We start from the raw sequence: 12,921 nt of genomic DNA, 5'->3' as shown, positions 1-12,921 counted from the left end.
CTTCACATTTCAATAAAATTACTTGGTATTCTGTAAATTCCAATGAGTTTAGTTGCAGCATCCCATTTACCTCAAGAATCCATGAGGAGAACCTTGGTTGGGAGTGGAGACCAAAAGTGGATGCAACAGCTCCACCTCTGGGTCACTGCACAGCTGGAAGCACCATGGGAGTTGTGCCTTCAGCTGCTCTCAAATTCTCTCTCCAAAATCCATACCCTTTGTATACACTTCCCAGTTCCCGCTGTGGCTTAGATAGAGTTTGCCTCAATCTCCAGTGAGGCATCTAGGTCAAAGGCATCCAACAAATGTAAACTGCTGTCATCATTCTGTTCTAGTCCTAGTGATGGTGTTTAATGCACAAATCCAGCAAGTTTCAAAGTCCAGGAAAATATTGCTGAGATAGTTAGTGGAGCAAGTTTCTGGAGCTTTCTCAACATGCTGCCATTGCCACGATGCTCACACTAATCTCACCTTACCGCTGGCAAGATGCAGCCCATGTATCTTACTTAAGAGCTAACTCAAAACGCAACACAGAAGCATTCCCTGAAGATGGGGTCCTATGGAAAGTTGGCAATGGTGGGGGTATGGGCAGCAGGCAGATATATATAAAATAGCTATAACTTATAGTTTTCCGCTATAATACACTTGCACCATCAAAGAAGCTTTGCAGCAAATAAGTTGTTATAATGCAGGAAACCTTGCAACCATTCTAGGCAGTGCAAGTTCCCAAAATAGTAGTGTGAGTCTCATCTCATAAATAGTGAAAAAAGGATGAAGGAAGAACAGATGTTGACAAATGTGGGCAAACAAGGCCAAGGTCACAGCTCTATTTTGCAGTCATACCTGGGGCCTTTAACATCACATGAAGCAACAGACAGGCCCACAGATAAGACTCTATCCAAACACCCTTAACAGGGCAGTACTGTCGCTCTCACAGTGTTACCTTCCCATACCGTGACACTCCTTCAGGGCTGTCCCTCCCACAGTGCAACACCCCCTCAGTACTGCCCATCCTACAGTGTAACACCGCCACAGTAAACCCCCCCCCCCCCTCCCTGACAATGTGGTGCTTTCTGCAGCTGTGTTGCAGAACAAGTTTGCATGTTGCATGCTGATGAACCAAGTCTTCAACCGCTGGACCAAAGGCAGGCACAGGGTGGTAGTCACAAACCTTTCTCTCCAACGAATGGCAAGGACCAAGTGAACACATCCATGAAGTTGGGCAACCAGTAGGGGTGTGGGGAGCAGTTGAACTGTCTGATGTTCATGACATTGTTCTCATATTTCAAAACTGCAGCTGGAAAGTAGAAAACAGTAAATTACAAGTTAAGATTTTTTCCCCCCAGCAAGAGTGAAAATCAAAATCAAAATACAAGACACTGAACAAATGCCAAATCTACAGAATTAATTCAATGTAACTGGTTGGAATGCTCAAGTTGTTTTTGCTGCACTGCTCTCTGACAGGCAATAGATTGTCAAGGTGGAAGGTATAAAGTATGACCTGACAAATCAGTATGTTGTTGCCAAATAATACATTATTTTCTGGTCAATATATTTGGCCTGGGGAAGGATGGCATTAGTTAGATTCAAGGCCTATTTTCCAACTTCCTTATTGGCAATCCCTACAGTTAAAGAATTAATCACAGAAACAGGAGTGCAATAGCATACAAGGAGACCTTTCAGCCCACTCTGATTGTGGTGAGAGCATGAAACCAGCTGACAGCAGAGGTGGCAGATAGGTGTTCAATTTCAACATTTATAATTGGATAGGTAAATGGATGGTAGGGGTATATAAGGCTATGGCAATGAGACTTGGCGGAATAAATAGTTGAAAATGGATGGAAAAGCCTGTTTCTGTGCAGCAGGGCTCTATGGTTCTATTTGTGGACTCCAAAGGATTTGATATTAACCCTCTCTGGTGTCATCTCATCAATGAAAGCAGGTGTGCAGCCTTCAGCCTCCCATTCCTAAAGTCCACAATAGGCTCCATGATCTTTGAGCGATTATTGTTCTGGCATCACCCAACCAGATTCTTGATCTCCAATCCATATTCTGACACATAATTTCTCATTAGCTGGCCAAAAATGGTGGCGCTGATAGCGAATTTATAGATTATGTTGCACCTGAACTTGGCTCTGAATCATGAATGTATCGGGATCAGAGAAGGAGACTAAGTATGCAGCCTTGAGGTGCCCATGGCGAGGGAGATGTTCCCAATTCACACTAATTAGGGTCTGCTGTGGAAACCAAGAACCTAGTTGCAGAGGGAAGAACTGAGTCCCAGATTCCTAAGTTTGACCACGAGTTTTGCTGGTGTGCTGGTATTGAATGCTGAGTTATAAGTCAATGAACAACAGCCTGATGTGGCTGTTCCTGCAGTTGACGGGATCTAATACAGAATGTAGGGCTGGCGAGAGGGTGTCTGTCATTGATCTGTTGTGCTGATGGGTGAATTGAACTGCGTCTAGGTCCTTCCTGAAACAATAATTGATGCCTCCACAACTACCTCTCAAAGCACTTCATGTCAGTAGAGCTGATGGTCATTCAGGCAGGTCACTTTGGACCTCTTGGGGAGATTCCTTTAAGATGCATTGTTGTCAGACTGAACAAGGTTTGTATAGATGGGATTAAGATTAAAAACACAATTGTTTTATTCTTGTATAGATAGGATCACTAGTTTATACAAACAATTTACAATGTATTCATGAGAATAAACAAAATTGAAGGTAAAATCAGGGCAACATACTGGTGTGACCTGAGAAATAGTTGAAGGATAAAAGACACAAAGAAGGAATAAACAGACCTTAGTTCAGTTTAATTGAGAGAGGTGCCAGATCAGGGGATGAAGTCCATGTTACAATGTACACTTAGTAAGGAAATAACAGTGGTTCTCAAACTTTTTCTTTCCAGTCACCTACCACTTTAAGTATTCCCTATGCCTTAGATGCACTGTAATTAATAAGGGATTGATTAAGGTGGAATGTGGGTGAAAAGAAAAAGTTTGAAAACCACTGTTTTAATCGTTATGTGTACAGTTTCATAACTCCAAAGGAAATGGGCCAATGACAATTTTTCTCAAGCACAATATTTCAGTAACAAATGGGTCTAGAGCAGTGGTTCTCAGCTTTCCCTTCCCACCCACATACCACCTTAAGTAATCCCTTACTAATCATAGAGCACCGATGGCATAGGGATTACTTAAAGTGGTAGGTGAGTGGAAAGAAAAAGGTTGAGAACCACCGAACTCCAAGCTGTATATCAGCGTACATCATAATTTATAATTTTTTATTATAATTTTTACTTAGAGATACAGCATGACAACATGTCCTTCAGCCCACGAACCTGGGCTACCCATGTGACCAATTAACTTACTAATCCTGTACGTCTTTAGAGGAAACCAGAGTAACCAGAAGAAACCCACGTGGTTATGAGGAGAACATACAAACTCCTTACTAAAAATAGCAGATGAGCTAACTTTGGCACCGGCAATCTTACCAGCAATTCTCTGTGAACACACAGAATTATGCAGCTGTGCATCAATTGCATCTTACTTATGCAACACCAATATAATGGAACAGCATTAAAGGTCAGTATTCAAATAGCAAGCCATACTCCAGAGAACCCGACAGGATCACAGGTGTACTGTCAATTGTCACTGGGGGTCACTGCAGCCCCAACGGTAAAGCTTCACAATTCCAATGTCTTTTTGTGAAACCCAAGTGTTAATTCCATCAAAATCATTTATGGAAGCCCAAAGTTTGTGGTTGCTTTCTGCAACAACGAGACAGCTAACATTTGACTAACCAGTCATACTATACCTGAATGTACTGAATTGCCTCAAGATTTTCATAACATGAGAGAGAAGCAAGTTCATTTAAAAGGTCTATTCTTTAATTAATCCTTGGGATGGAGGGGTCAAGATAAAGTGGGCATCTACTGCCCATTCCTAACTGGCTCAGCTGAGTGGTTAGAGAAGTACATCACAGAATCAGGCCCTTCAGCCACACACATTAGTGCAGCTTTAAGACGGCAGCACATGAGGTTGCAAGGCCACTTAGGGTCCCAACAACGGTGAAATCCCCAACCTACTATGATGTAATGAGGATACAATCATCAAAATACAAAACATGATCTGGACTTTCAAATTAGCACATCAAATTGGTAAGATTCTGGCAGTTTAAACCTACTGAAGGAGGGAACAGACTGCTGTAAAATGTGGAAAGGATCGCTGGAGACACGTGGGAGGCCATTGGAAGTACTGCTGGAAAAGGCAGAAGTGTGGAAAACGGGCTGGCATCGAGGTTAGACTGAGAGTTAACCTCTTCAGACCTGCGCTTCCAACAATCTTACTTTTAAATGTAAGGTCGCTGGAGAAGAAAATGGATTATTTGAGGCTTCATTTGAATTGGAGAGAACTGCAGGGCCTCTGTGCTCTAGTGATTACAGAAACGTGGCTCCAGGACACAATTCCAAACTCAGCGATCTAGCTGGATGGCCTCATCACCTTCAGAGCAGACATAGACACTGCTGCTTCTGGAAAGACTCAAGGAAAGTGCATTTACATCAACGAGAACTGGTGTACTAAAGACTCTTTTCTGAACTAGTGTACTAAAGTCTATGCTAATGCGGGAGAAGCCATGAAGGAGCTTTATGGTGCCAGCTGCAAAGCCAGACATCTCACCCTGACAGTGCCATGATTGTTGCTGAGACCTCAATCACATCAACCTCTCATCACAACAGTCTTACCACGTTTCAACAGCATGTTAATTTTGCCACCAAAGTAGAGAATACCCTGGATCAGGTGAAAACTAACGTCCCTGGTGTGTATAAGGCTGCACCTCGCCCTCACCTTGTTTATTTGGATCACAAACCTGTCCTGGTGTACAGACCACTGGCAAAGCAACCTAGATTAGATCGCATGGAGATCAGGACATGGCCGTGGGGGGGCATAGCAGTGCTGCAAAACTCTTTTGAGACCATGGACTGGTGCTATTTCAGGGAGGAGGCCATCTACAAAGGTCATGTTAACATAGAGGAAACCAGGGCTAACCAGAAACCATGGTGAGATGCAAAGGTCCAGGCCCTCCTCAGAGCTTCAGGACAGGGGATAGGATGGCACTAAGATCAGCCAGGGTTGAACTCTCCCATACAATCTGGAAGGCAAAGTGGGAGGTACTCACAGAAGATCTACAGATAGCTTACAGCACCAGCGACACGAGGCTCATGTGGCAAAGGATCAAGAATATTGCAGATCACAAGTTAACAGCCTCCCTTACAGATAGATTGAATATCTTTTATGAGAAGAATAGGATGATGCTGAAGAAAGCTCTGTGTCCTCCTAATGAACAGGACCCCTGCATAGCTGCAGTTGAGGTGAGGAGAATCCTATCCAAGGAGGACCCACACAAGGCAGTGGGACCAGTCAACATACTTGATTGGGTACTGAAGGACTGCGCAGACCAATTGACAGAGGTCTTCATCTCATTGCAGCAGCCCATCGTTCCCGCAGAATTCAAGACAGCTACCAACATCCCAGAACCAAAGAGGATAACAATAGCAGGCCTCAATGACTACCGCCCTGTGGCACTGACCTCCACCATTATAAAATGCTTTGAGCACCTGGTGATGGAACGCATCAAAGCACACTTCACAGAGATGCTGGGCCCATTTCAATTCGTCTCTAAAAGAAACTGTTCCACAGATAATGCTATAGCCTTGTCACTTCACTCCGTCCTGGCCCACCGTGAGTACGATGCCTCATATGCCAGGCATTGACTTCAGCTCAGCATTTAATATGATCATTCCCCAGAGGTTTGTGGAAAAGCAGTCCTTGCTAGGACTCAACACTCCTCTCTGAAACTGGATCCTGGACTTCCTAACGTAAAGACCAGTGTGTTTGGGTCAGTAGGAGAAAATTGAGCACAATCACGCCAAGCGCTGGCGCTCCTGTTCATGCTACAGACCCACGACTGCATCGCCAAATCCAGTTCCAACAGTGTCATTAAATTTCCAGATGACACAACAGTCGTTGGCCTCATTAGCAACAATGGTAAGTTATACTATAAAGAAGAGGTGGAAAATCTCATGATATGGTGCGAGATTCACAACCAGAGCCTCAATATGGACAAGATGAAGGAGATGATTGTGGACTTCAGAAGGACCACTAACAACCACTGTCCACTACACCTTAACAACACTGAAGTAGAGAGAGGGGAGAGGACCAAGTTCCTTAGAGTTCACTTAATTAGTGACCTACTGTGGACATAAAATCTCCCCACTTGACAGGAAAGCACAACATCAACTACACTTCCTGAAAAAAATGAAGTGGGCAAAACTACTGGCCATCATTATGTAACCTTATAAGCATCCTGGCCAGCTGCATCACAGTGTAGTATGGTTAACGAAATGGTGGCTGGAGGTCAATCCACAGGACCATAAGAGTGGCAGAGAGGATCGATGCAGCCTCCCTGCCCCCCCCATTGATATGATCTATCAGGATAATTTTCTGAAGAGGGTGCACAAAATCATTGAACCACCCTTCCACCCTGCACACAGCATCTTTGAGCTGCTTTCGTCAGGCAAGAGACAGAGGAGTATCAGAGCCAGCACCACCATTCTGAGGAACAGCTTCTTCCCACGGGCAGTGAGAATACTGATCGACCAAAGGAATTGCTCACAAAAACCATCTGAAACTCTCATATTCATGAAACAATATTTATTTGTATAGATTAAATGCTTGTCCTACATTTGCATTGAATGGGTGTTATGGCTAGTTGTATGTCTGCGAGTTTTTATCCCGAGGACTGGAGAACACTGTTGTGTCAGGTTGTACTTGTACAATCATTTGACAATAAACTTAACTTGATCTTTTTACCCATCTGCACTAATCCTGTTTGTCTGCATTACATTGTACCTTTCTATGTCTTACTCATTATGGTCCCATCTAAACGCCTCTTAGACAGGTAGCTCGCTATTTCTAAGGGGAATGTGATTTCTTCCATCAAGCATTAGTGAATGGTGGGATTTTACATTTATCTAGTCTCATGATACCATTTACTCATAATCCTTTTATTCCACATAGAATTTCATTTATTTAATTAAATTCTGCAGTTACTGTAATCATGAATCCAATAATATCCAAAGGTTGAGAGATTTAAAAAAACTACAAGCAAAACTGTTTCCAATGGTAGGATATTGGTAAAGAGCCAGATTGAAAGTGAATGGTTAAATGGGCAGAGTTTACTAAGATGATTGGGAATTCACTGCCTCTATGTCAGTGGTTTTCAACCTTTTTCTTTCCACTCATGCCAATTTAAGTAATCCCTATGCCATCAGTGCTCTGTGATTAGTAAGGGATTGCTTAAGGTGGTATGTAGGTGAAAAGCAAACGATTGTACCTAATTGACTCATTATTTGCATGATTTCATAACTCCAAAGGAAATAGGCCAATGATAACTTTTATTTCATGTTCATCGCTTCATCCCGGCACCTAGCTCACCATCTGCAGAAGTCTCTCCATCTTATTTGTATGTCTAGTCATGTTCCTGAACCACCACAAGGTCCTGTTCCCCTTCACCAGCTAGCTGTAAAACCCTCTCTATGTTACTGGTACGTCTGGTCATGCACCTGAACCACCAAGTGGTCCTGTTCACCCTCAGCTCACCAAAACCAGATTGAATTAGGGGAAAGATTTTGGAGAGTATTTTTAGGATGAAGAGGAACTGCTTCTTCCAGAGAGGAGTGAATCCATGGAATTCTCTGCCAAAGAAAGCTGCAGAGGGTGCTTCATTAAAAATACTCAAGATAGATTAATTTTTGCATTGTTGGGGAATTAAGGATTATGGGAAAACTGGAGCAGAAGAGCTGAGGAGATGAGTCCACGGCCAGATCAGCCATAATCTTTCTAAAGAGCATATTAGGCTCAATGGGCCAGATGGCCTACTTATGTGCTCATTTCTTATATCATGTTCTAAAATTAAGTTCTCATCCTTGTGTGCAGTGTTGTGCTTTCTCTTAACTCCATAACCTAGGTCCTGCTATCTTTCATAGCAACATGATACATCATTCAGTGCTCTGGTTCCCACCCACCCCCCCCCCATTCCAAAGATGTCTGGGGTTAGTAGGGTAATTTGGGCAGTGCCGAATCATGGGGTGGAAAGACCTGTTACAGTACTTTATCTCAAAATATGCAGGAAATTCAAGTCTATTAGCAGCCGAATTGTACATCCCATTGTGAGGGAAGTGGCAGCTAATTTGTGCATAGCAAGCTCCCACAAACAACATCACAAAATATCCGGTACAGCGAGATGGATTTCTCGGCAAATGAACTAACAAGCTAACAAATTATCTTTAACATTCATATAGCCATCTAAAAAGCACAGGAGCAAGGAGTATAAAATTATAATAAAAAGAAAAAATTAGCACCAAAAGCAAGGGCAGCATAAGAACACTTAGAGGGTTCATTCAGGAGACTGATAGCTGTGGGGAAGAAACTTTGTCTGTTGTGCAAGATTTCACACTCTTAAGCCAATGGATGGAGAGAGAAGAGAGTTTGGGGTATAGAGATCTTGGCGCTTTCTTGACCATCATGTCGATATGCTTTCCACAGGTCAGGTCACTGGAGATGTTTATTCCTAAGAACTTGATGCTATCAACTCTTTAAACTTCAGCTCTGTTAACATGCACAAGGGTGTAGACTCTGTCCCCTGTCTTGATATAAATCCCAGGGGGACCAGAATCCTGGCAGAGGTATTTGCTAGGACTACTCAGGATCCTTTAAACTAGAATGGTTGGGGGGGAGGGAACAAAATAGTACAGAGCAGTAAGGAGAAGGTTAGAATGCAAACAATGAAAGTTTGTAGTAAGTATTTGAATATGGATGGGCAGGTGATAGAGAAGGGAAATGCTCTGGAAGAAGATGAAGGGCAATTGGCAGGAAAAGTAAATAATGTTGTTCTTAAAGATGAGGGAAAACAGGGATTAAAAAATGGGAAATCCCTGAAATTCATATATTTTAATGCCAGGAGTATTGTAAAAAAGGTGGATGAGCTGAAGGTGTGGATTGATACTTGGAAGTATGATGTGGTAGCGATTAGTGAGACATGGTTGCAGGAGGGATGTGATTGGCAACTGAATATCCCTGGGTTTCGTTGTTTTAGGTGTGATAGAGTCGGAGGGGCAAGAGGAGGTGGGGTTGCATTGCTTGTCAGGGAAAATATTACAGCGGTGCCTAGGAAGGATAGATTAGAGGGCACATCCACGGAGGCTATTTGGGTGGAACTGAGGAGTAGGAAAGGAGAGGTTACACTTGTAGGGGTGTATTATAGACCACCCGGAGGGGACCGAGACCTAGAGGAGCAAATCTGTAGGGAGATAGTAGATATTTGTGATAAGCACAGGGTTGTAATTATGGGAGATTTTAATTTTCCACATATAGATTGGGAAACACATTCTGTGAAAGGAATGGATGGGTTAGAATTTGTGAAATGTGTGCAAGATAGTTTTTTACAACAATATGTAGAGGTGCCGACCAGAGAAGGAGCAGTGTTAGATCTACTGTTGGCAAATGGGATGGGTCAAGTGACGGAGGTTAGTGTTGGCGAGCACTTCGGGTCCAGTGATCATAATGCCATCAGCTTCAATGTCATTATGGAAAGAGAGAAATCAGGGCCAAGGATTGAGGTTTTTGATTGGGGAAAAGCTAGATTTGAGGAGATGCGAAAGGACTTGCAGGGTGTGCATTGGGACAATTTGTTTTATGGGCAGGATGTAGTAGAGAGATGGAAGTCTTTTAAAGATCAGATTTTGAGAGTGCAAAAGCTTTATGTTCCTGTTAGGTTAAAAGGAGGGGCAAAAGGTTTGAGAGAGCCGTGGTTTTCAAGGAATATTGGAAACTTGGTTCGAAGAAAAAGGGAGGCGTACATTAGATATAAGAAGCATGGAGTTAAGGAGATGTTTGAAAGATACATTGAATGTAAGAGGAATCTTAAGAGAGGAATTAGGAAAGCTAAAAGAAGGTACGAGAAAACTATGGCAAGCAGGGTGAAAACTAATCCAAAAGAGTTCTACAAATATGTTAATGGTAAGAGGAAAGCTAGAGACAAAATTGGTCCCTTAGAAAATCAGAGTGGAAAACTGTGTGTGGAACCTAGAGAAATGGGGGAGATATTGAACAGTTTCTTTTCTTCAGTATTCACTAAGGAGAAGGATATTGGGAGATGTGGGATAAAAAAAGCAAATTGGGTAAATATGGGGAATATAGAGATTACAAAAGGTGTAGTTTTAAGGCTTTTGAAGAATATAAAGGTGGATAAGTCTCCGGGACCAGACGGGATCTTCCCCAGGACATTGAGAGAAGTGAAGGAGGAAATAGCAGAGGCTCTGGCGGTAATTTTCCAAATGTCATTAGATATGGGGATAGTGCCGGAGGATTGGCGCATTGCGCATGTGGTTCCGTTATTTAAAAAGGGTTCAAGGAGGAAGCCTGGCAACTATCGGCCTGTAAGTTTGACGTCTGTGGTAGGTAAATTAATGGAGAAAATTCTTAGAGATAGTACTTATAAACATCTGGATTATCAGGGTCTGATCAGGAGCACTCAACATGGATTTGTGGGAGGAAGGTCATGTTTGACCAATCTGATTGAATTTTTTGAAGAGGTGACTAGGAATGTGGATGAGGGTAGCGCAGTGGATGTTGTCTATATGGACTTCAGTAAGGCCTTTGATAAGGTACCACATGGAAGGTTAGTTAGGAAGGTGCAGTCTTTAGGTATAAATTTTGAGATAGTCAAATGGATTGAACATTGGCTGAAAGGGAGAGGCCAGAGAGTGGTAGTGGATAATTGTCTGTCAGGTTGGAGGCCGGTGACCAGTGGTGTGCCTCAAGGATCTGTATTGGGCCCATTGTTGTTCGTTATATACATTAATGATCTAGATGATGGGGTGGTGAATTGGATTAGTAAATATGCAGACGATACTAAGATAGGTGGAATAGTGGATAATGAAGAAGGTTTTCAAGGATTGCAGAGGGATTTGGGCTGCTTAGAAAAGTGGGCTGAAAAATGGCAGATGGAATTTAATGCTGATAAGTGTGAGGTGCTTCATTTTGGTAAGAAGAATCAGAATAGGACATATGTGGTAAATGGGAGAGCATTGAGGAATACAGAAGAGCAGAAAGATTTAGGAGTAACGGTACATCGTTCCCTGAAGGTAGAAACTCACGTGAATAGGGTGGTGCAGAAGGCTTTTAGTATGCTGGCCTTTATCAATCATTGCATGGAATATAGGAGTTGGGAGGTGATGTTGAGATTGTATAAGACGTTGGTGCGGCCTAATTTGGAGTTCTGTGTGCAGTTCTGGTCGCCTAATTATAGGAAGGATATAAACAGAGTGGAGAGAGTGCAGAGAAGGTTTACCAGAATGTTGCCTGGGTTTAAGCATCTGGAGTATGGGGAGAGATTGGACAGATTGGGTCTTTATTCTTTGGAGCGTAGAAGGTTGAGAGGGGATTTGATAGAAGTATTTAAGATTATGAAAGGGATAGACAGAATGGATGTGGATAGACTATTTCCGTTAAGAGGAGGAAAGTTTAAAACAAGAGGACATGAGTTAAGAATTAAGGGGCAGAGGTTTAGAGGTAACATGAGGGGGAACTTCTTTACTCAGAGAGTGGTAGCTGTGTGGAGTGATCTTCCGGGAGAAATAGTGGCGGCGGAGTCAATTGTATTATTTAAGAAAAGGTTGGACAGGTATATGGATGAGAAGAAGATGGAGGGTTATGGGCATTGTGCAGGGAGGTGGGATTAGAAAGGGGTGTTTGGTTCGGTGCGGACTAGAAGGGCCTAATGGCCTGTTTCCGTGCTGTAATTGTTATGTTATGTTATGTTATCATCTTCATCTTACTGATGTTGAGAGAGAGGTTCTTACCTTGGTAACATGCCACAGGGCTTTCAATCTCCTTCATGTATTTTGTATCCTCATTATCTGAAAACAGCTGTGACTGTGATGTCGTCGGTGAATTTAAAGTTGGAGTAGAAAGTATTTATCTGTACAGTTGTGGATGTTATGGGAGTTCAGAATGGGACTGAGTGCACATCCTTGAGGAGCCCCATGTGGAGGGTGATTGTGGAGGAAATGCTGTTCCCAACTGTGGTCTGTTAGACAGGAAGTGAAGGATCCAGTTGCAGATGGGGCACTGAGGTCTAGATCACAGTTTGGGGATAGGTTTGCTGGGGACTCTGGTATTGAAGGCAGGACTGTCATCTCTGAACAGTAGTCTGACATCAGTGACCTTAGTGTCCAGGGCTAAGTGGAGAGCCAGGGAGACTGTGTGGATTCGTTTGGTTGATTACAAGTTAAAGTAGGTCAAGGCTGGCTAGGAGGCATGTGGCTGCCTGGTGGATGAACTCTGGCCTGGAAACAACAGTGCTACGTGGTCTTTGCTTTACATTCACCACACAAGCACAGATGGGGATTTATTTTTTGTTTGCCCCTGAAAGGTAGCACCACTGTGTGACACTTTCTTGGTATTAGTGTCAATGTAAACTTAAACCTGTGCTCAATTAACTGCAGGAGGAGCTTGAATTCACAACCTCCCAGCTGCAATGAGAGGGCCACCACAAGAGTCTTGTAGAGACAAAATGCAGAAGTGTGGATAATGGAAAACTTCCAACCGAACCCATCTGTAGCAGATTCTCTATCTGTACTGCCCAACAATCCAGCCATGAAATTCACATGCCTTATATCCACCCTATCCTCAACTTGTTCAATTCACGATGCAAGCAGAAAAAAACAATGATTTCAAATTGAGCCAACTCCATCAAACTAAACACAAACAAACACTTAATATGACTTAAGTGGCAATAACTGTCAACACAGCAGCTTGGGTGCTAACTGATGGGTGAGAAAAAAAGATATAAACTG

The 12,921-nt window shown here is 42.9% G+C and overlaps 1 protein-coding gene across 4 annotated transcripts in view; it reads right to left on the bottom strand.

Annotated features, from left to right (window-relative positions):
* The window catches only part of LOC138757740 (protein phosphatase 3 catalytic subunit alpha), a 427,419-nt gene that overhangs the window by 24,265 nt on the left and 390,233 nt on the right, over positions 1–12,921 (bottom strand). For all 4 annotated transcript variants that reach the window (XM_069925516.1, XM_069925514.1, XM_069925513.1 and 1 more), the window contains one exon: positions 1,172–1,297. In XM_069925516.1, coding sequence (XP_069781617.1) covers positions 1,172–1,297 — 126 coding nt within the window. The remainder of the gene's footprint in view (positions 1–1,171; positions 1,298–12,921) is intronic.

The sequence above is a fragment of the Narcine bancroftii genome, chromosome 3 (genome assembly GCF_036971445.1).
Source record: "Narcine bancroftii isolate sNarBan1 chromosome 3, sNarBan1.hap1, whole genome shotgun sequence".
NCBI classification, from domain to species: domain Eukaryota; kingdom Metazoa; phylum Chordata; class Chondrichthyes; order Torpediniformes; family Narcinidae; genus Narcine; species Narcine bancroftii.
This window is presented reverse-complemented; position numbering and strand designations above follow the sequence as displayed.